General features: G+C 37.0%; 2 protein-coding genes and 1 pseudogene across 4 annotated transcripts; 2 read left to right on the top strand and 1 right to left on the bottom strand.

Moving 5' to 3' along the window:
• Nucleotides 1–9,169: 9,169 nt before the first annotated feature.
• Nucleotides 9,170–9,989, top strand: LOC131298767 (large ribosomal subunit protein uL30x-like; annotated as a pseudogene).
• Nucleotides 9,990–13,799: 3,810 nt separating this feature from the next.
• On the bottom strand, nt 13,800–15,367 carry LOC131335347 (probable CCR4-associated factor 1 homolog 7). Of its 2 annotated transcripts, none has more exons than XM_058370670.1 (2): nt 14,994–15,367; nt 13,800–14,875 (listed from the first exon to the last, which is right to left on the bottom strand). In XM_058370670.1, the coding sequence occupies exon 2, from the start codon at nt 14,750–14,752 to the stop codon at nt 13,928–13,930; it is 825 nt and encodes a 274-aa protein (XP_058226653.1). In that variant the 5' UTR covers nt 14,753–14,875; nt 14,994–15,367; the 3' UTR covers nt 13,800–13,927. The 2 variants fall into 2 exon arrangements, with proteins under 2 accessions (XP_058226653.1, XP_058226655.1); XM_058370672.1 differs by having other exon boundaries at nt 13,800–14,895; nt 14,994–15,298.
• A 1,896-nt stretch (nt 15,368–17,263) lies between these two features.
• Nucleotides 17,264–20,050, top strand: LOC131335348 (small ribosomal subunit protein eS12-like). 2 transcript variants are annotated; one of them, XM_058370673.1, is made up of 5 exons: nt 17,264–17,330; nt 18,377–18,415; nt 18,697–18,985; nt 19,594–19,659; nt 19,743–20,050. In XM_058370673.1, the coding sequence occupies exons 2-5, from the start codon at nt 18,408–18,410 to the stop codon at nt 19,800–19,802; spliced, it is 423 nt and encodes a 140-aa protein (XP_058226656.1). In that variant the 5' UTR covers nt 17,264–17,330; nt 18,377–18,407; the 3' UTR covers nt 19,803–20,050. The 2 variants fall into 2 exon arrangements, with proteins under 2 accessions (XP_058226656.1, XP_058226657.1); XM_058370674.1 differs by having other exon boundaries at nt 18,374–18,415.
• The last annotated feature ends 1,442 nt before the right edge of the window (nt 20,051–21,492 follow it).

Below are 21,492 nucleotides of genomic sequence, written 5' to 3'. Positions count from 1 at the left end.
CGACTACTCAATGGAACCAAATGGTATAATTGGGCATCTGTATAACGTGTGAAGCTGTTCTAATTTTGCTTTGATGATCTAAACTATTCATCTTATAAGATCCGTGAAGATGATCCTCCTTAAATAAAATAATGCATCTTTGCATGTCTTTATAGTTTTTATTTTCTTTCCATGAACCGCCGAGGTTGCTGTTGGGCACCTTGGTATATGCCTAACAGTTTGGGTTGAGCTGGCGACAGGTTGATGGTTTGTGCACCAAGGGGTCTCTCCGTTGAGGTGGCTAGGCGTGGTGGTTACGCGGATGTGGTTGTTCGGTGTTGGTGGGGCGGTGGCGACAAATGTTTCTCAAATTTTTAGGATTGTGTTTTGGGTTGGGCTTAATTATAATATTTGGGCTTTTAGGCCTTCAGGTGTTTTATGGGCTTTATTTGTTTTATCTGAGTTTTTAGACCAACAAGGGTTATGGGCTTTGCACATGTTGGTGTATATTTCAACTCTTGGTTGGAATCCCCTTTTCTCCCTCAATAAAATGTTACACTTGCCGGAAAAAAAAAAAGGAAAAAGGCTAGACTGTGAAGTGTGAATCCAATTGGCTTTGCCCCAAAAAGACAACAAAACGATTCTTCTTTTTTGGAAGTTAGACACAAACTCAGGGCAAGTAAGTGTGAGGAGTCTCTCCTTGAATAAATTAACTAAAGCAATTAAAGTTGGAGAGAAATGCTTGATTTATAAAGTCTCCTTCTACATTGATCATACATCAAAACTCTCTTTTCCACTTCACATCAAGACAACTACTTTATAATTTCATCCTCTTAATTTTTTGTCAAAAGTTTCTCGTTCATCAATTGTGCTTGTAACTTTCTTGTTTGATCTAAATTGCATACCCTTTCACACCTTCAACCTCTTCCATAAATATCCTAAAAGAACCTCATACGCGTTGTTAACTCGTGGATGAGACTAAAAGGTTGATGTAGTGGATAAATCGTTCCCTTTATCGAACGTCATGGCTAGCTAGGTTTGCGTTCCATCATCCAAGCTGGAGTTTCCCTTTCCGTGTTTCTTTCACATATGTATACCCATTGTTAAGAGGAAGAAATCTTCTTTCATGATAACTTTCTTCGCTCTCGGCAAGCAAAAGAAGAGGATTTAATGTGTATGGTTGCTCTTTTCCAAAGCAATTTTTAGAACATACTTTAGAAACTACCATTAATTTCTCAAAATACAAATACTCATCATTTTCATATTGTATAAGATAGTAGAACAAATGATTTAATGCTTTAAGAAATAGTGAAACAATTAATATTCCTAAAGCTTTATATACTTCTTTCTAGTGAAGCAGGAATTCGTTTCCTATAGGGCAAATTGAAACCAGCCCTTTTAAAGATCTGTATTTTCTTGAAGGCACCCTATCTATGTTTGTCACCATAGTAAGTGCAAATTCATGAACTCAAAATGCATTGTATCATAAAGATCTCTCTCTCTCTCTCTCTCTCTCTCTCTCTCTCTCTCTCTGCATACAAATTTGAAAAGCAACTTAGCTAACAGGTTGGGCGTTGGAGAGCTTGTTCATCATTTAAGCCTCGTCCAGAGCTTTAAAGTGTGATCTGAATCATTCACTTTGTAAACCTCAAGTAAAAGAATTACATTTTTCTATATCAGCAAATCTAATTTCAATAGTAGAATAATTTGGATTCACTGAGCAAATGATGTCTGATCGACTTGAACTGAGGTGCATGCCGTCTAATTAATGTGCTCCTATAGTGCTTTCCCAACAGCCGTCTAATTTCACTATGTGGATTGGCTCGCTTGATTGACCGGATTAGATAATTTATTTTTTGGGCAAAGTACAGATTACCTTCTCGTGGTTTAATGCTTTTGCACATCACCTCTCTAACATTTAAAAATAATCAATTTCCCTCGTTGTGGTTTTGGACTAAAGTGCTAAACTAACACCATTAACGGAAATTGCTAAAATGACTGTAATACCCTCTGTCTTTTTTTTAGAGAGAATAGAGAGTAGATCAAACCAAGGTTCTGAATATGGTGTACATATATATAGTAGCAGTACAGCCCCTTACTTAACAAAACATTATTTTGACAAAAACACAAAAAGAAATATGACAATGGAAAAATAAAATGAAGCCAATTGATCTCATATTAAAATATGCCAAAATAGGAGCAGTGCGATCACTGGTATTACTAGTAGCAGTACAGCCCCTTGCTCTTCCCATTTTTTTCAGCACATCTGGTTCATCTCGCCAATAATCGCCGGAACCCACCGGTAAATGTCGAGAACAGTACCATCGTCCTCCCTCAATCATTTTGATTGATACTGCCGCTGCCACCATCACCGGCGTCCGCCGTCGTAGGATCTCCATCTCCCCCGCAGATCCGGCGGCGATGAGATCTCTGGGAGGTTTGCTTTTGTGTGTGTGTGAGAGAGAAAAGGGGGAGGGAGGGGGGCTGCTGGATATAGAAAGAGGAAAAGATGGGTGGTCGGAATCGATGGAGGGTGAGATGCAGCGTGATGGTGGTTGGTGGTGAGCATTTTCTGGGTTAAGGTAAATGAATATGAGTTTGCCTTTGTTTAAGGAAGAAGATGAAGGAAAGGAGAATAGTCCTTTTACAGTTGGTTTTGGCTTTCTCGGTGGGGCTGTGGTAGATGGTGATTGGGTGGTGAATTTACTGTTTATAGTGATTTGAGGAAGAAGATGAACCAAAGGGGAGTCAGATCCTGTCCAGTATGGGATTACCCTCCAGTCCGTTCCAGTTCGGTCTTTTGTGGGCCCTTTTTGGGTTTACAATAATGATCGGAATCGTTCACATTTTAGAGCTCGTTGAGACCAACGATCATACCAAAAATCATGTTGATCTAATACTGTTTGGTATCATTTCAAAATGTATTAAGTTTCGAAAAAATTTGTTGAAGGGTTGTAATCCTGTGTTTTTCACCTTTTTTTTAGACAACATTAATGCATTTTGAAATGATACCAAACGGTATTTGATCAACGTAATTTTTGGTATGGTTGTTGGTCTCGACGAGCTCTAAAATGTGAACGGTTCTGATCATTATTGTGGGCCCGGAAAGGACCCACATAAGGCCGAACTGAACGGGACTGGAGGGTAACATACTGAACGGGATCTGAACCCAACCAAAGGCTGGCTATTATTGTCTTTTTATCTTTTCATTTTTAGAAAAAAATACAAATTTGTAAGCCATAAATGCAGTAGGAGCGCGTGAGGCACACGAACAGTTTATTTGGACGGAATCTTTAATAATTGCACTTTACTTCAAAAACATAAGGAGGTGATTTGCCTTTATTTTTTTCAAATCTCGATTACTTGACGTTATTGGATTAGGAAATTCTCTATACGATATTCGACTATGTCTCAAATGTTTGAATTCAGCAATTGGTGGAGTTACTTTGTGCACTCGTTTTAACAGACATAAAGTTCTTTGTTAACGCCATCAATTGGACTTATGGCACACAATACTTATCTCATTAAAAGTAGAATATATATATATATATATATATATATATATGGTAGTAGTATCATTTTTGGATTGATGTGGTATAAATAATTCTCCAACAGCGACTAGTCTCCTGGTGTTCCTCATTCTCTGTGATTGTATATTCTTTCATGTCCAACCAATCGAGCATGACCTTAACCGAGCACTCCTGTATTTCACTAGGAGGTCAGGAGTTCGAATCTTCCTACTTGAGTGTGAGTGTCTTTCCCTAAAAGAGCTTTTCCTTTCTTTGTTTGTTTCTACTCTACAATGGGCTTGTTTCTTGTATTGGTTGAATTGTTAGGCTTGGTTGTCTCGTAAACTATCATAATTAATGTAGTGTCTCGGATTTGCATTTTGTACTTCATGTGTAGTATAAATGATCTCTTCTACCGATTGACAAAACTTTTTTAACAATAAGACCTTAAAATAAAACCCCAATGGGGTTGGTTTATGGTCCAGGCCTGAGACTAAATAGTTTGCTCTCTCCTAAGGTCACATGTTCAAAACTTCTCAGGTATTATCAATTCCTTTAAGTTAGGCAAGTCAATACAAAGTTTTGCTCTGACTTTGATTGGGATCTCCGCAAGTGGGACGATAAAATTGTGAAAATTAGTTGAGGTATGCATAAGCTGACCCGGACACCTGAGTCATAAAAAAAAAAAAGTGACCTTAAAATGAACCTTGGAATTAAGCATCATTTCGACATACCTTCTTCTTTGTGTTGATTTCCGACATATACCTTAGTGAAAGGAGAAAAGAGGGATTGGGTCCTTCGAGAAAAGAAGAAGCAATTGGGTATGAGTGCACTAGGTATTTTGGATTGGATTACATAAGGTTGTCCAATGCAAAAAGACCCTACAAGCATGACTCCTTTGTGGGTTTTGGCCTGTTTTGTCTAATCAAATGTAACCCCAAATCTTTTGTCAGATTTTCTTGTCTCAGTATCTTGTGTTGATCTGTGTTCCAGATGAGTTGTAGGAGAAACGTGTGCTTTTTTCCATCATTATCAATCTAATCTCCCAGAATGCAAAGATCAAAAGAATATTCAAAGTAACACTCTCACTTATCACTACTTTGTGTGTCTTTCCCTCTCCACTTGAAAAAGGGGTGGACACTGATTCATAACATCTCTCTCTCTCTCTCCTGCCTTGTGTCTCAGTCTCTCCTCGTACATATCACGTGCCCAAGGGCATGCTTCTCAAAATGCTAAACCATGAATGGTGCGACGACATAGTTCACACAAAGTTTTTTTTATAATTGGATTTTCGGAACAGTTTACACGCACCTCAACTAATTTCGAGATCTTGAAGGTAACGACTGGACATAATCTACAGTGATCTTAACGTTTGGAATGTTTAGCCTCCATAGAAATAAAACCTGTGATCTCATGAAAAAATACTTATTGCTTTCTTACAATAACTTGGACAAACCCCTTTTGAGTTGCTCACAAAGTTAATTTTGCCAAGTTATCAACTTTAGTTATACATATGCATTTACAATACAAATAACGACCGAGAAAATGTATGATTTTGAGATTGAGATTGAGATTGAGATTAAATTCTTTACACCGTTGGTGTAAATATTTGTTTTCTCTAAATCAATTATATTGTGTCACATCGACATGTTTTATTGATTGAGATCACTGTTTTGCAGCGTAACGCAATATAACCCGTTTCAGAACACCTTCTTAAAAAATAAGTACTTATTTCACATTTTCAACTCAAAAATAATGTAAATGAAAAATAATTTTTCAATTTTTTTTGCAACGTATTAAAGATCTCAATGCGATCTTTCAAACAAGATCCATAATGCATATTTTTAGATTTCAATAAACTCATCATTTTTTAGCTTAAAATTGCCTTCTTAAAGAATAAGTACTTATTTCGCGTTCCAGAACGTGGCCTAATTGATTTGGAAAAAATAAATGTTTACACCGGCGGTGTAAAGAATTTATTCTCTTTGAGGTTATTGTAGCGTGTGGCACTTCCTTGCATTCGAAGGGCATACGAAGATTCTACCTATTTTATGTATGATCTATACTATATACTAAGCAGATGTAGTTTTCAAAAATAAAATCAAGCTCTCTCCTTAATTCTCCTTCCATGTGGCATTTTCTTAATAAATTCATTTTTTTATCCCATACACTTTTCAAAATACCGCAAGCTAGGAAAAAGAGCTTTTCAAACTTCCTTTCACATGCTTAAACATTTCCTCATTTAAAGTTTTGTATTTAATGTTAAATCATAAATAATGAGGGATAAATAACATAATGTACAAGACTTTACCTGTACCTATAAATAACATTGTTACATTAAACATAACAAAATTTTCTACCGTACTTTTTTTCTTTTGATCGGCAATAGAATTTTATTAATTCAACAAATGATACATCGAGAAGATCAAGCTCTAGATACAAGAAAAACTTGAATCATAGAGAAGGCCATAAGAAAAGAAAAAATACATCCAACGATAGATTGAAAGAAACCATTAGAATAATCAGTGGATGCATTCGAAAGCCATACTCAAAACCAAACCATATCCAAATACAGCAGCAAATGTCTTCAAGGAGCACAAATGGGTTCACATCCGAAAGAAATACTGCAGCAAAATCCAATTGACATCAGCAACAATAGCACCATTCGAGGTAGGGGTGTACACGGTCCGGATTGGTCCGGTTCTTTAGAAAATCAGTAACCGGACCATTTCCAACGGTTCTAGGAAATTGGGAACCAGAACCTAACCAATATATGCGTGGAACCTAACCAGAACCAAACCGCAAAACCGGTCCAGTTTTGGTTCGGTTCCGGTTCTATCCAATTAGCATCCAAACACTTATTCACAAAATATAAACTCATAAAATTAAAAATTTAAAGTATCAAATAACTCATAAAATAATAATAGACATTTTATTAAAAATCAAAACCCAATATGGTTCACGAAATACTTGACACTCGACCGAAAAATATTGAGAAAACCACCAATAAAGTAGTCAAAACCACTTATGAAATAATTAAATTCAGTGACAGAAAAACATTAATGACCCATTATATTTAGGACTAAAATTAACCTATATCATAAATTATAAAATATAGCATCTCATCTTGAAGTAAAGTACAGTAGCTCCAATGCCCAAAACATCACTTAAATCAGCAGCACTAACTTTTTCCATGTTAAAAAAGTAGACCAATCTCTACACATATATTTATTTTTATATAATTATATATATTAGTTTTAAACGGTTCGGTCCGGTTCTAACCACGGTTCTTTAATTGAGAACCAGTAACCAAACCAAAATTAATGGTTCTTATTTTTTTGGAACCATAACCTGATCACAGAACAGCAGAACCAGACCAAATAAAACGGTTCGGTCCAGATCGGACCGGTTTTACGGTTCGGGCGGTTTTCTTGAACACCCCTAATTCGAGGTAGGAAAAAATAGAAAGTAGGAACAAAATTTTCTACTTGGGATGTTTGTTTTTCTCTACATGAATGGCCGGGCTTTGAAATTCGGTCTTTGACGATGAATAACAAAGTTCGTCTCTGAAAATGTAAAATTTGTCGCTATTCTCCCCTAGAGATCTCACTTTACATCTCTATTTATGTTCGATGTGCATAAATTCCAAATGGTGTGCCATATCGTCCGTTGATATTGAGCTCCTTATTATGTATAGCGGTAATCTTCATGTACTTCCTTTTGAACTCGGGGGCCTGTTGTGCACCTCTGCACAAAATCTCTGTCGTGCATCATCTCAGTTGTCCATCTATGTTTTGGATGATCCGGATTAAAATAAAACTCTTATAGGGAGAGTTTTATTTTATCCCTGGAAGAGTTTTATTTTAATTCGGATCATCCAAAACACAAACGGACGGCTCGGATAGTGCACAGCCCCTACGGTCCTGGTGGGCATCGTGTTCGTGTCAGAATTCTCTCAATCCTAACCCGACATGTTCAACTTTTGTGTTATCGTGTCGTGTCATATTCGTGTTTCTTGTCAGAAATAGCAGACCCTAACCCACTAACTTTGTGTCGTGTTCGTGTCGTGTTCTCGTGTCCTTTCATAAATTCTCGTGTTGTGTCATGCCATCTCGTATTCGTGTCAGAATTCTTTCAACCCTAACCCGACCTGTTTAACTTTTCGTGTTATCGTGTCGTGTCATATTCGTGTTTCGTGTCAGAAATAACTGACCTTAACTCGTGCACAGCACCTGCGGTCCTGGTGGGCATCATGTCGTGCCATCTCGTATTCGTGTCAGAATTCTCTCAACCCTAACCCTACCTGTTTAACTTTCGTGTTATCATGTCGTGTCATATTCGTGTTTCGTATCAGAAATAGCTGACCCTAACCCGCTAACTTCGTGTCCTGTTCGTGTCGTGTTCTCGTGTCCTTTCATAAATTCTCGTGTTGTGTCATGTTCGTGTTGTGTCATCTCGTATTCGTGTCAGAATTCATTCAACCCTAACCCGACTTGTTTAACTTTTCATGTTATCGTGTCGTGTCATATTCGTGTTTCGTGTCAGAAATAATTGACCTTAACCCGCTAACTTCGTGTCGTGTTCTCATGTCGTGTCAGAAATTTCCACCCCTACTTGCGGTGCACCGTACTGCACCACAGGCCCTATTGTTTTGCTTCCTGTTTCGGTCTACCCTTCTTCATGTTTTATTCTTCTTCTTTTAGTAGTCTTTATTGCCCCTTTTGACTGAAATGTTCTAGATGATCGTACTGGCTTTGTTTGGTTTACATTTTAGAAAGTTATTTTTGAGAGTTTGAGTGCTAATGAGTGAAGAGAGATAGAGAAAAAGATTTATTGAAAACTGTGCCAAGAGTTAAAAGTAACTCTCAAATGTTACTGGCTTTGCTTCCTTTTTCCTAAAACTTGGATTCGTTCAAGGGGAATTGTGTTAACTGTTAAAGCCGAGACCTTTTTGCATGTCTCTGCACTTTGCAACTGTGTGTCTCTTTCGTTGGGTGGGCATTAGGAGAATTTTTTTAGTGCAAATAGGGTACCGTTGACATGGTACCCATGCCATATCCAAACCGTCCAAAAATGCAACCAGCAGCTTGAATTGAAAGATACCGAACATATTTTAAAAAAAGGAAAAGGAAAAAAGTGTTTCAATCTGAACCCTTAGTTGCATTGTTTGAACAGCTCGGATGTGTTGCACGAATACCACGTGTTACCGATTTGCAACCAAAATTTTTTCGGGCATTAGATTCATCCGAACTTCTCACTGCAATTTCAAGCAAATAACAAGAGATACTAACAAGATCACATGGTGGTTTGTAGTTTTTGTGAGAGAATTTCAAAAAGTTGCATCAGATATTTGGTCATAAAGTTGTTTAGGTGTAGGTGTTGTTCCAAGGTCCTGATCGCTTCGGCTTGTTTAAAGCTGTGTACTGCTTGCTTCTCTTGAATATTGTATTGCGCTAAGTTAACTTGTTCGGGCCTGTGAACAAGCTTGAATGGGTTCGGAGTGGTACAAGCTCAGGAACTTCTCAATGGCTTGTCTTCACACCAGCATTCGTGCGTATAAATCTGATTTCATTTTTCTGTTTTTCCTCAATTTTGTCTCCATTGTCATGATACTACAAACGAAATAGAAATAAGTTTTCGAAACTATCTATAATCAAGTGGAGTAAATACTTACTGTACAAATGGAACAGATTCAATTCACCTACAATGCAGTTTGTTTAGTGGACGTTTTCTGTGAGTGGTTGCTGATCGTATTTTCTTTGTCAACGTATCAGGATTTGCTATTCTTGTTTGCTGTCTTCCTACAACTCCTATCTCGTGGTACACCTTATTGAGATATCATTTTGTTTGAAGGTACCCCAATCTGAAGAGTGTGAAGGATCTAATTTACAAGAAAGGTCTAGCAAAAGTTGAAAAGCAAAGAGTTCCTATGACAGGTAATAACACTGTCGAACAGGTAATCAAAATAGGTCGCCAAGTTGTGCTGCACGTTTTGGTTTCTCTCACTCTTTAACATAACGAGATTCTTTTAATTGGTTTGTAGGAATTGGGGAAGTAAGGCATTTTACGCATAGAAGAAGTAGTAAATGAGATTGCTGCTGTTGGTCCACATTTCAAAGAGGTTAGTGGTTTCCTATGCCCCTTTTCACTCAACAGGCCAGAGAAAGCGTTGCATGGAAAGAAGAAGCTTTATGAGCATGGAGGAGACAGTGGAAATTGCAAAGACCACATAAATGAACTAATCAGGAAAATGAACTAGCATTTAAGAATGGAGGAGCAATATAAAAGATTAACTTATGTTGACCATAGATTGTGTTTGAAATCGCAACTTAGACGGCTTCTATTGCCTTCTAACTCAATTATCTCATTTGCTATACTTTCGTTTCTGATACAATTTGGCATTCATCGAGGTTTTGTCTTCTGCTTCTTGATGTACTGTAACTGCAGCATTGATTCTTCATAGTGTTGATGTCAGGCAAGTGTTTTTGTTCATTTTGGGAACCTGATCAAGAGAGCATTAGATGAAATGGGTGAAAGCTTCCCTACATGGGAAAAAAATGATCGGATTTGGTTAACCTGGTAGGATTGGTTAACCTGTCTCTCCAGATGCTGTTAAAACTTTAATGGGTCAACCTCATTTAACTAGAAATAAGAAAAAGCATACCAGTATTGCGCTTCTATCTGGCTTGTACCAATATGCACCTCTAGCTAAAACAAATGCATCAGCAACGCATCACCCAAACAATAGAAACGCGGTAGTCCATTTCACTGTCCACAGATCCATTTCCTATGGCCTCCAGGACTGCAAAACATTGACAAAATGCTGAAGCCTGAGAAATATGAATGGATATTGATGGTACAACATGCAGTACCAAAATAACAAGTCAAATGCTCTTAGCTCAACTCATATTGGGACATACCAGCAATGCAATAAATATAAACCAACAGGATAGAAAGACGCAGCAATGAGTCATACGAGAGAGTAGTGCTATGGACAGGACATCCAGATACAAATTCAAAACAATATGTCCAGAGTTGTTAGATGCACGTAGGTCATAAATGCACTGTGCAACTTACATGCATCACACATACATGTCAGGATATCTGTATGGATATATGTGCCCGAAGCATTATTATGGAGTACAAGATAAGCACACAATGTTGCCCATGTGCACAAAACTAGAACTAATACCATTCAAGTTCCAATAGGAAGAACCGGATGCCAGGAATACCAACTTCATCAAAACTGGGGACGTAAACAGAGATAACATACCAGAGGGCACATTGAAAAGTTGGCTAAAAAGCTAAATTCTGCCAATGACTTTAGGCATAGGTCAAGTCAGAGAAAGGGAGAGAAAACTCAATAATTTCTAGCTCTGCAGACTGCAGGCTGCTGCTTTGTGGTAACCATTGCAGCTTTCAATATATAAGCCTAGAGAAAATTTTAATTACGATGGTGAACACTACCACTGTACTAGGTTTCATCGGGAGACGGTCTTGTTTTTTCTTCATCTCCTTCTCAAACAAGCCAGTAGTATCAGACATCTGATAGTGTGATGTAAATGACAGCACTATAGTCATACAAATGGGTATGTATCACCTAGGTCACATACTCCTCCAATAGGACTCAGCTCCCGCTTTCAATCCTATCCGTACTCTGGCAATTAGTAATTTGAAATGTTTTCAAAAGGCGCTTCAACACCCTTGCTTCTGCTTTCATTCATGCGCACACAGGGGCATCATGTGACTTAGATATGAGTACAAGTTATCCTCTCTTTGTGGCACCATCATACTTTCATTAAGTTATCCTCCATAGACATATGCCTGTTCTAGTTATGTTTCTAGGTTAAGAAAAGTATATGGACAATAAATTCTGATTCCGGATAAAGCTACAATACCTATTACATAAATGAGCTTGGGATGACATCTACAAGGTAAAAAACTATTGTCAACACAAATGGAGGACGAAATGAGACAACGGATGATAGTGATGCTTAACAAAGCTAACCGAACCATTTCAAATTGAACAAAACGGCACAGAGTCGGATGATCAATGGACAAAGCAAGGACTAGTGTTCATAAAAAGGAAAAGAAAAGCAGTGTTATGATGTCAATAAAGAAAACCAAAACAAGAAGAGTTCACAAAGAAGGTCCATTGTGAGCTGTGGTATGATTATCTTAACCACCAATTCAATTATGCTTCACTAAGTAAGCTATATAACTAGAGGAAACGTCCTTATATAAGCAAAAACAAAGGGAAGGCCCTAATCAATTTAAGAGTTAAATTCTCTAAGACAACAACCAAGAAAGCCAGAATGCAAACTTCAATGATACCTTCAACTCTCGATGACAATTGAATGAAAATTAAAATTGCATTTAATAAATGACAAGAGTATAGAAGAAGAAACCATAATGCTCAAAGTGAACTACAAACCCATTCAAGCTTTTGCAGTCCAGCCTACATTCTGTGAACAGTTGTACTTCGTAATTTGTGCCATGTACACATTGCTGGGCAATCCACATTCTTACCATGGGTAATTTGTTAAAAACTTAAGACATGTTGATGCACAATTGCAAAGGGAAAGAGCACATATGACAATGTAAGCAATATAGAATAGAAATCAAAGGTCAAAGTCCCAAGGAATCTAAACTGAAAGAGAAACGAAAGAGATAAATTAGTAGAATGGGAAAAAAAAACTTAATCCTGCGAGGAACTTACAAGAGATTCTTTTGCTCACGATTGAAGCTTTCTTTACCTGGGAGATCTCAGCTGCATGGTGCCAACCAGTGTTATTAGATGGTACATGGGATACTATCTACAACATAGACATAGTGGGGCCTGCCTGGTGGTGATCTTGCCACTTCATGGAGGCATAACCAATGATTCTAATGATCAGGGGCAAATTTTCGTAGTCGTCCCTCTAGTATTACGGTTGTCTCAATTTCGTCCCTGTAGTTTGTTTTACGTTTCAAATTGGTAAAATCGTTAACACCGTTAATGAAACTAACGGAAAAATATGATTAAGAAATTAAGTGCTCCAATTTTCAATCCTGTTAAACTGGTGCGAAGATCTTATTTTTTTGATCATTTTATCCTAGATGGTCGTAATGAATTTTTGACTCTAAGGCCTTTCAACGAGCACCCGAAAACTTTTTATTTAATTTCAGGGCTCTCTTAGGGCGCTCATTGAAAAAGCCTTAGAGCCAAAAATTCATTATGACCATTTAACATAAAATTATCAGAAAAATAAGATATTCGCACCGGTTCAAACGGATTGAAAATTGGAACACTTATTTTTACACCGTTTATATATTAAAAAATATAGTTAAAAAATTAAGTGTTCCAATTTTTAATCTATTTGAACCGGTGCAAAGATCTTATTTTCTGATCATTTTAGCTTAAATAGTTATAATGGATTTTTGGCTCTAAGGCCTTTCAATGAGTATCCTAAGAGAGCCCTGAAACTAAATAAGGAGTCTTCACGTGCTCGTTGAAAGGCCTTAGAGCCAAAAATTCATTACAACCATCAAGGATAAAATGACCAAAAAAATAAGATCTTCGCACCGGTTCAACCGGATTAAAATTGGAGCACTTAATTTTTTAATCATATTTTTCCGTTAGTTTCATTAACGGTGTTAACGATTTTACCAATTTGGAACGTAAAACAAACTACAGAGACGAAATTAAGACAACCGTAAAATTAGAAGGACGAGTATGAAAATTGCCAATGATCAATGGTCCAACAGTGAATCAACATTGGGTGCAGTTATGTGTCGCTGAGCAGCAGAAAAAGCAATGGCCATCACAAGGGCAATTCCTTTAGTCGGCCAATAAATGGGGGTGAGGAGAGAAAGCAAGCAACTACCTATGGCAAAACAATATGAATGCTGGGTTGAGCCTCAGCCTATTTAGAACTATTCAAAATTTGGCAAACATCCTGTTTTATTCAAATTGGCAGGGCCTAGGCATTACATGAACCAATCTGAAACACAAAATTATCAAACACGAGGGGAAAAAATGCCAAGGTAATACACGGAATAAGAGTTTGCATTCCCTTAACCTAGTGGACAAGTCCCCAACCCTAACAAAATCACAGAATCCAACTTACCACCAATTCAAAAACAATTGTGACAAGATTATAAGACCCTTGAAATACGCAACAACCAAAAGAAGTTAAGCTAGTATGTCGATACAAACTTGGCTATAGTTGAAGTATGCCATTTAAATTTATAGCAGCCAAAGAAAATCCAAGGCATAACACTTTCAAGATTTTGCCACAAACTTGTGCCATGCTAAGAAACAGCGAAAGATTAAACTATTATAAGAGGATTTTCATTAAGAATCACTCTATCCAAAAGTTTACATCGAAATGTGGTGTATCACACACTCACATATAGGTTAATGACCATCTGTAACTCATATAAATTTATATTCTTTTTCAATTAGTATTCTGTCCATTTTGAACACCTAGACCATACAAAACACCAGCATACTTCTCAAGTGAGCCGCTGAAGAAATTCTCTTTCAACTTCCTGAATGTACAAGATGTGAGCAAACTATCCGAACCCGCTTGGTGACAAACACCAACTCTCTCAACTTCCAACAGTTCAGCGAGCTTGTTCAATCCACCATGAAGGCTATTGCAGAACTTCATCAGGTGCTTGATGTCATAAACAACAGGGAAGTACATATTGATCAGATCAAAAAACCCTGTCTGAGTTTCGGGCAAGTTCTGGCAAGTCAACAACTTGAGCAGGTACCCAAAATCATAACCACTATGGAAAGTGACCCAATGAACACAATCATTCAAAACAATCCCAGATGACATCAGGAGCTCTCCAAATCTCCTTGCATCGACACCATTTTCGTTGTTTTTCTTGAAATCAATTCCACTTTGGCGCAACAGCTCAATTGAATCATTTGCAAAAACATCCTCATTGACATTAAACTCGTGGAAATTGAACTGCCAAATGAAGTACTTATCTGTCCCGCAAGTGGGTAAATTCCCTTCTTCGTCTGAAAAAGTAAGGCCTAATTGGATCATTTTCAGCATGTCTACATTGTCTTTCAAAGTCTGGTAATGATAATCATTACTATTCTTGAAATTCCCAACTGGACGCAGCACGATACCAGGAAACTCAGTGTCCATCGCAATATAAGGGTAATCGTCAATGACACTGCGAATCAAAGCGAACTCCTCGTCCAGATTTTCCTCCCATACCTCACGAATTTTAATCGAATCGCTTTTAGGCAAAAGCGACATTTCTCCAATTAAATAACAAAAGTACGACAGAGCCCGATCTTAAGCAAATCATAAATAACGTAAAAATAACGATGAAACCCCTAACGGATCTATCTATTAGGAAACTCCCGATTCAAACCAGATCTGCACAAACCCAACAAAACCTAACAAAATTTTATCAAAAAAGAAATGAACTTTGAACTAATAATCAATAGCTGTTCAATAAAGAAAAGGGGGGTCAACAAGGGAAGTTGATTCTTACCAGGAGTTATCAAAGGATTAGGGTTTCGATAAAAGATTTGTTGTGGAATGGATCGAGGGTATAAATAGAGAGAGGGAAACCGACATATGGAGAGAGATCCAAGGTTAGGGTTTGAAACTTGGGGGTAATATAAGGCGGCCGAAGAGGGTGGGGGATGCTCCTATTATAGAACTTTGAAGAAATTCTAATTTTTTTAGGTCAAAATTGGAGTTAAATGAATCGGACAGCTAATGCAAGAGTTGGAAAAAAGAGTTTTTTTAAAGATGAGAGAGAAGAAGTTGGAGAGAGAGAGAGGGCTTTGGGTTAGAACGCGGATTAAAGGGGGAGTCCTTTCCAGCTTAGGTCTTGCAATCAAGATTTGAAAATGGAGACAAGAATAGAAAAAATTAGAGAGAATTCTTTTTGGGAAATAATGAGAGGGAGGGGGGCTTTCCAGCTTAGGTCTTGAAATCAAGATTCTATTTTGCTGTTGTATTGGGCTTTTTTATTTTTAGAAAATTTAAAAGTTGGATGAGTGTATTTTTGTTTGGATCTTTGTTATTTTTTCTAATTTTATTTCAAAAGTTGGGACCGAGGACCAATTAGACTCCAACTGGGATGTCTAAAAACTAAATACGTTTTAGTTTACAATATGACAATCTTTAGGGTCCGTTTTGAACTTGAGGAAATTAAAGGAAAATGGTTAACAAAAAAAGTATGAAGAAAATATAGAGAAAAATATGAAGAAAATATAGAGAAATGCATTCTTAGAATTTAGTTTTCTTGTACCAAAAAAAAGAATTTACTTTTATTACTTTCTTTACACTTTATTTCCAAACCAAACGAGGGGAGGAATTTTTTTAAAATTTTCTTTCCTTTTTTTGATTCATAGGTTCCAAACAAAGTCTTAGTTTATTTTTTCTTTTCTTAGTCAAATCTTATTTCATCTTTATTTATTAAAGCAACTGAAAAAGTAAAAACAATAACGACTCTAATACTAATGATTATTGCATTTTGTTTTATTATTCACATGCACGGTCCTTTTTCCCCCATATTTAAGTAAAATGATAAACTTATCCTTTCATGAGCAAAAAAAAAAAAAAATAGTTAAGTAAGATTCAGAGTTAATTTTATTACATGAATAGCAACAAAAAGTAAGTCCGAATGAATAACAAGAGATTGTAAATTTAATTATCAACTGAAAATTTTAATTTTTTAAAAAATGTAAAGAGATATATAAGAAAGACAAATAATTTGAGGGAGAGATATGCAGAAAAAGAGGCTATTTTGCGTTTTTATTTTGCTGCAGTTTTGGGATTATTTTTATTTTTAAAAAATTAAAAGCTGGATCAATGTGTTTTTTGTTTGAATCTTTATTAGTTTTTCTAATTTTATTTTGAAAGTTGGGACGGAGGACTAATTACACTGCAGCTGGGATATCTAAGAATTAAATACTGTATGTTTTTGTTTATACTTACAATTATCTGTAATTAATTTTATTCTTTTCTTGGTCAAATTTTGTTTCATCTTTATTTATTAGAGCAAGTGAAAAAGCATAAACAATAATGACTCTAAAACTAATACCAATAATTTTTGCATTTCTTTTTTTTATTCACACCACTCTCTGTTTTTCTTTTTCCTTATTCATGTAAAATGACAAACTTATCCTTTCACAAGCGAAAAAATTAGCTAAGTAAGATTTGAAGTCAATTTTATAATTTTACATAAATAAGGACAAAAGGCAAAGTCCAAATGAATAAGAAGAGAGTCTAAAAATTAATATCAATTGAAAATTTTTAACTTTTTACGAAAACATAAAAAAAATTACGTAACCCAGAAAATTATAAGAAAGACAAACCAATTAAAATAATTTTGACTTTATAGAGATTTGTTTTTTTGGTTTGGGACTTTTTAGACACCAAATCTAAGTCACATAATACACGTGCGGTGCGAGTGCAAGAACATCTTTCAAAACCCCCTTGAACTAGATTTCATGAGCGCGAGAATTAAGAGTGTGAACGCAGAGCGAGGACTGGGAGCGGAGCGAAAGAAATTTTGAAGGATTATGTGACCAAAGCTCCAATCAGAAAATGGTCTGGGCTTCATAATATATTCCAGTCCAATTTCGGGCTCATTCACAGACATCAGCCCATTATGATCGACAAGTTGGGCTGGCGCCATGGGCCGTCTGTAAATCACAGAAGAGGAAAACTTGGTAAATTCGCAGAGAGAGAACTAGGGTTTTAGGTTTACCCATTATAAAAGTCTGCGCAACTTTTGTTCGTCGTCCCAGTCGCTTCGAAGCCACAGAGAGAGAGAGAGCAGCTTGAGTTCTCGAAGCCTCATACCCAGCCACAGGTATTCTCTCTCTAGAATGCTTACTCTCTTTCCCTGTACTAATCTGCACTCGATGATTTAATTATCCGTAGACGTTTCAGATCTAGATGGATTCATGTATGCTGTCGGTCTCTTGTTTGAGTGTCAAATGGCTGGACGATCTGGACCTTTTACATCTGCAGACAAATCATTCGTATTTATCTCCCGTTATAGGATAAGAACACGACTGCATTTGATTTTTTCGATAGACGATGATTTTAAATTTCCGAAAATGAGTTATTTCAGCTTTTGGGAGCTTGTGAGTGATTTGTGTTTCGATGAACGTGTAGAAAGACGTTTAGGTAGAAAGATATAGAGGCATTTTATGGAGGCATGGTGTTTGAATGCTTGAGAAATTAAATGGAACTGCATAAAGATATATAGGGGTGAAATATGATGTAGAAAGATACATTGGTAGTGCAGGTTGGTTGCTGGACTGTGAGAAGCTTTCTTGAAGTATTATCAACTGGATTAATGTTGGAAATAATGAGCTCCGTTTGTGAGTTTACTGTGATTATAGGATTGAATTACGCCAGCTGATCATTGTGAGACTGTATTATAATTAGAGGTAGCTTAGGTATCCAGAGCCTTTAGACACTGGTCTCTGCATTTTTACTGATAGGGAGGTAATGCAATGAATAGGTGATAATTTTGTACTTTTGGGCTGGAGTTTTCTAATTTGGGTTATTTTTCCAGGAATATATAGAATTAGGACGACGTGTAGTATGCTTCCAATATTGGCAATGTGGTGTATAGTAGTTGGCTACGGTCATATGCAATTAAACTGATCTTTAAGAAAAGCGTTTGGTCCCATTTCTTGTTCCAAAGTGAATGAAGCAGCGTGTTTCAGAGTAGTCTAATCTTTGAATGTTTGGACAATAGAGAGGTGTATTTGTTTGAAGGTCATTTCTTGTTGTCTTCCTAGAGTGTTATTTGTTTGGGTTTTATTTGCTTGTTATGTTTGAGGTTGGTGTGTTCAAGTTCTTATTCTTACACTCGATTTCCTATGTTGTTTTCTTTTGAAGCAGGTTGAAAAAAGGATCTTGAAGAAGAAGAAAAATGTCAGGGTATGTCATTTCACTTCTTAAGATTTTTCTTCTGCAATTAAACAAAGTGCATCTGTACTTTGGAAAATGTTCGGAGTAAAAGTTCTGTAATCTTGGTGGCAATTTGTGTACTCATGTATTTCATGAGAACAGTAGCTTTTAGACCCAAATTTTGGATTACTAGAGGGTTAAGGAATTTTTTTTGTTTAATTTGTACTTGTCATAAGCTGATTTTATGTATGAATGTATGTTCCCCTTTGCTTGGGTAATGCATTTACTCTTTGAGTACATTTATTTTTCAGTGAAGAGGTTGTTGTCGCCGCTGAGGCCCCTGCTCCAGCTCTCGGTGAGCCTATGGACATCATGACAGCTTTGCAGCTAGTCTTGAGGAAATCGTTGGCTCATAGTGGGCTTATTCGTGGTCTTCATGAGGGTGCAAAAGTGATTGAAAAGCATACTGCCCAGCTTTGTGTATTGGCAGAGGACTGCAACCAGCCAGATTATGTTAAACTTGTGAAAGCACTTTGTGCTGACCACAATGTGAACTTGATAACTGTTCCAAGTGCTAAGACTCTTGGCGAATGGGCCGGTGTAAGTTTAATTTGTTGTACTAACTACTTGCTTCATTTTGACGATTCACTGTGCATCTCTCATGTAATTCTGTTGATTGTTTCCCTTGCGACCTTGAAGTGCTCAGTCAGTTATTAATATCAAATGAGAAGGTCTGTTACCTCCGTGTCTTTGATTGAAAAGGGTTGCAAAATTGGGGTTTGTTTCATGGGTTGCGGGTGACCCTTTCGAAACAAACTTTATGGTGTGCTTTCTACTCAATCAGTTATTCCTGCTATCTACTGGTTGTCGTGTTGAAATCTGTTGGCTGATACGTATGTGTTCAAACCAAACCTATTGAATAGATCATGTTAGTTGCTGCTTTCTAGTAAGTAAACCAAGTTGTGTCCAGAAATAAAATTGCTCATCATATCCAGCATTTGGCTTGCAATCTTCCCGGTGAGTTAAATGTTGCATCTGTTGCCCTTCCAAAAATTACTTACCTGTCTGATGCATCTTGGCTGCATTTTTGGAGTAGATATTGTGTAGGAGCAACTTGTAGGTACCTTGCATCAGATTCCATTAATTCGCCACTGTAGTAGATCTTTGATGACTCAGTTTTAAGGCTTTATTGTACCATTGGCATGCAGTTGTGCAAGATTGATTCCGAGGGTAAGGCAAGGAAGGTTGTGGGTTGCTCTATGTTGGTTGTGAAGGTAAGAACCTGAAGGAATTGTTGAACTCTTTCTTCTGCTCTTCTACCTTTCCATGTGAAGCTAACTTCCTGTTTCTTCTGCAGGATTATGGGGAGGAAACCGAAGGCCTTCATATTGTTCAGCAGTATCTCAAGACTCAGTGAGTGACTATCAATGGATACCTCTTCGATTAGGCATGCATTGGAGTTTCACTAGAAACCTTGCCCCTCTTGTTGGTTTGGGAGACTGGTTTTAGGAAATTTTTGATGTTCTGAGTACCCTATCTGTAGCAGTTGAAAAGATTTTGGTTTTCACATGTTTGCAATTGTTTGCTTTTATGGTACTGGCTTTTATCCTCAATATCGGATCAAATATGTTTGATGTTTTGGAATCCGAATTCTGATTGATAGTCTGTTATGTATCAGTGGTTGGCCGCCTGGTGCCTACCCGTAAACCAAACCATTCACTATTGAAAAATCCTTCGGTGTCACTGTTAATTCACTGCAAGGAAAGTGGAAGTGATGGTATTCTACCACCGTTCAAGCCAAACCATTTATCACTATGACTTCGCTTTTCGGACTTGACATGACTGATAAACTGGGAAGAGTAGGTGGTATTGATGTTTTCTTTGATGTCCGGATGCAAATTATTGTACCGTGCGACTATTTACCATTCGACGATGTAGCCTGAGAGACTAGTTCTTGAGAGCTTGTCTCATTTGTCTGAGTATACACCAAGCAAAGCAATAAGGAACGTCATGGGTATGTAAGCAATGTAAGTTTTTAATGTCCGTAGTTCGTGGTGTTCATGCAAAAAAAATTTCTATGCACATGCGTTTTGCTTAGAGAGAGAAAAATCAAGCATTTATATCTCATTCATGCATTTTGTTGGACCGCGATCTTTTAGTTAAGCACAAAAAAAAAAAGCGCTACTCCTTCAAGTAGATTTTTATAAACTAACCCTTGACTCAAAACAATTTTAAAAGTAGAGAATAAGAGATAATAATGTTGAAAATCAAATCAGTTTTTTTTTAGCGAGACGTGTTAATGTTATGTTCTTTTAAAAAGTTGGATTTCACTTAAAACAAACAATATCAGACATTTCAGACGAAAGGAGTATCCAATACGGTGAAGAAAAATGGGGGGTCTCCTTTCTTCCCCCTCAAATTTCAAAGTCTTTGTTAGTCAAGAGGTTGAGACCTCAAAGAAAACCACATTTTCCTTGCTTGGCCTCCCCACAACATTAACCCAAGCTGACCTCTCTTTGATCGATCTTTGTTTTTTCTTTGAAATGGCAAAAATTTATTAAGAAACTTGATAAGGGTACATCAAGTTGGAGAGGGATTTGATTGATCTTTGTTTTTTTTTTTTTTGAACAGCAAAGAAAATTTATTAATCTTTGAAAACAGATTACAAAGATTAAAAAGATCCATAGCACGATGCATCAAAACAGAGCAATGAGAACTCCGACAATCATATGCCATGCCGCTAAGAACCAGAAGAGAAAATAATCACCCATGGATGGCAAGAAGCCAACCCGGCCCAAAAAACCAAATAAGAGACAAACACACCCAAAACCCAATCACCTGCTCCTGAGATGACTAATGATCAATCATGAGATTACTTAAGACTTCCTCATCATCACCCAAATAATCTTCGCCCAATATTTTCTCAATAGACCGAGCAGCCTTTGCATCATCAAGATGTAACCTGTTAGTGTCTCTGGAAAAAGCGGATAAAGCCGCAGCAGCAATCGCAGATCGAAACATAACGCATTTTTTCTTCTTTCTTCCCACTTTCTTCTTAGATTTAGGAATGCCCAACATTTTCTCAGTCGACTTATGCTTCGAATTTC

This window comes from Rhododendron vialii, chromosome 8a (genome assembly GCF_030253575.1).
Source record: "Rhododendron vialii isolate Sample 1 chromosome 8a, ASM3025357v1".
Lineage (NCBI taxonomy): Eukaryota > Viridiplantae > Streptophyta > Magnoliopsida > Ericales > Ericaceae > Rhododendron > Rhododendron vialii.
The sequence above is the reverse complement of the archived record's forward strand: the minus strand, read 5'-3'. Positions and strand labels throughout refer to the sequence as shown.

Bases quoted from the DNA above. Each gene is read 5' to 3' on its own strand.
- LOC131335347 (XM_058370670.1), bottom strand. From the start codon at position 14,752: ATGTCGCTTTTGCCTAAAAGCGATTCGATTAAAATTCGTGAGGTATGG.
- LOC131335348 (XM_058370673.1), top strand. The intron at 18,986-19,593 runs GTAAGTTTAATT...ATTGGCATGCAG, and splicing joins CTCTTGGCGAATGGGCCGGT to TTGTGCAAGATTGATTCCGA. The intron at 19,660-19,742 runs GTAAGAACCTGA...TTTCTTCTGCAG, and splicing joins GCTCTATGTTGGTTGTGAAG to GATTATGGGGAGGAAACCGA.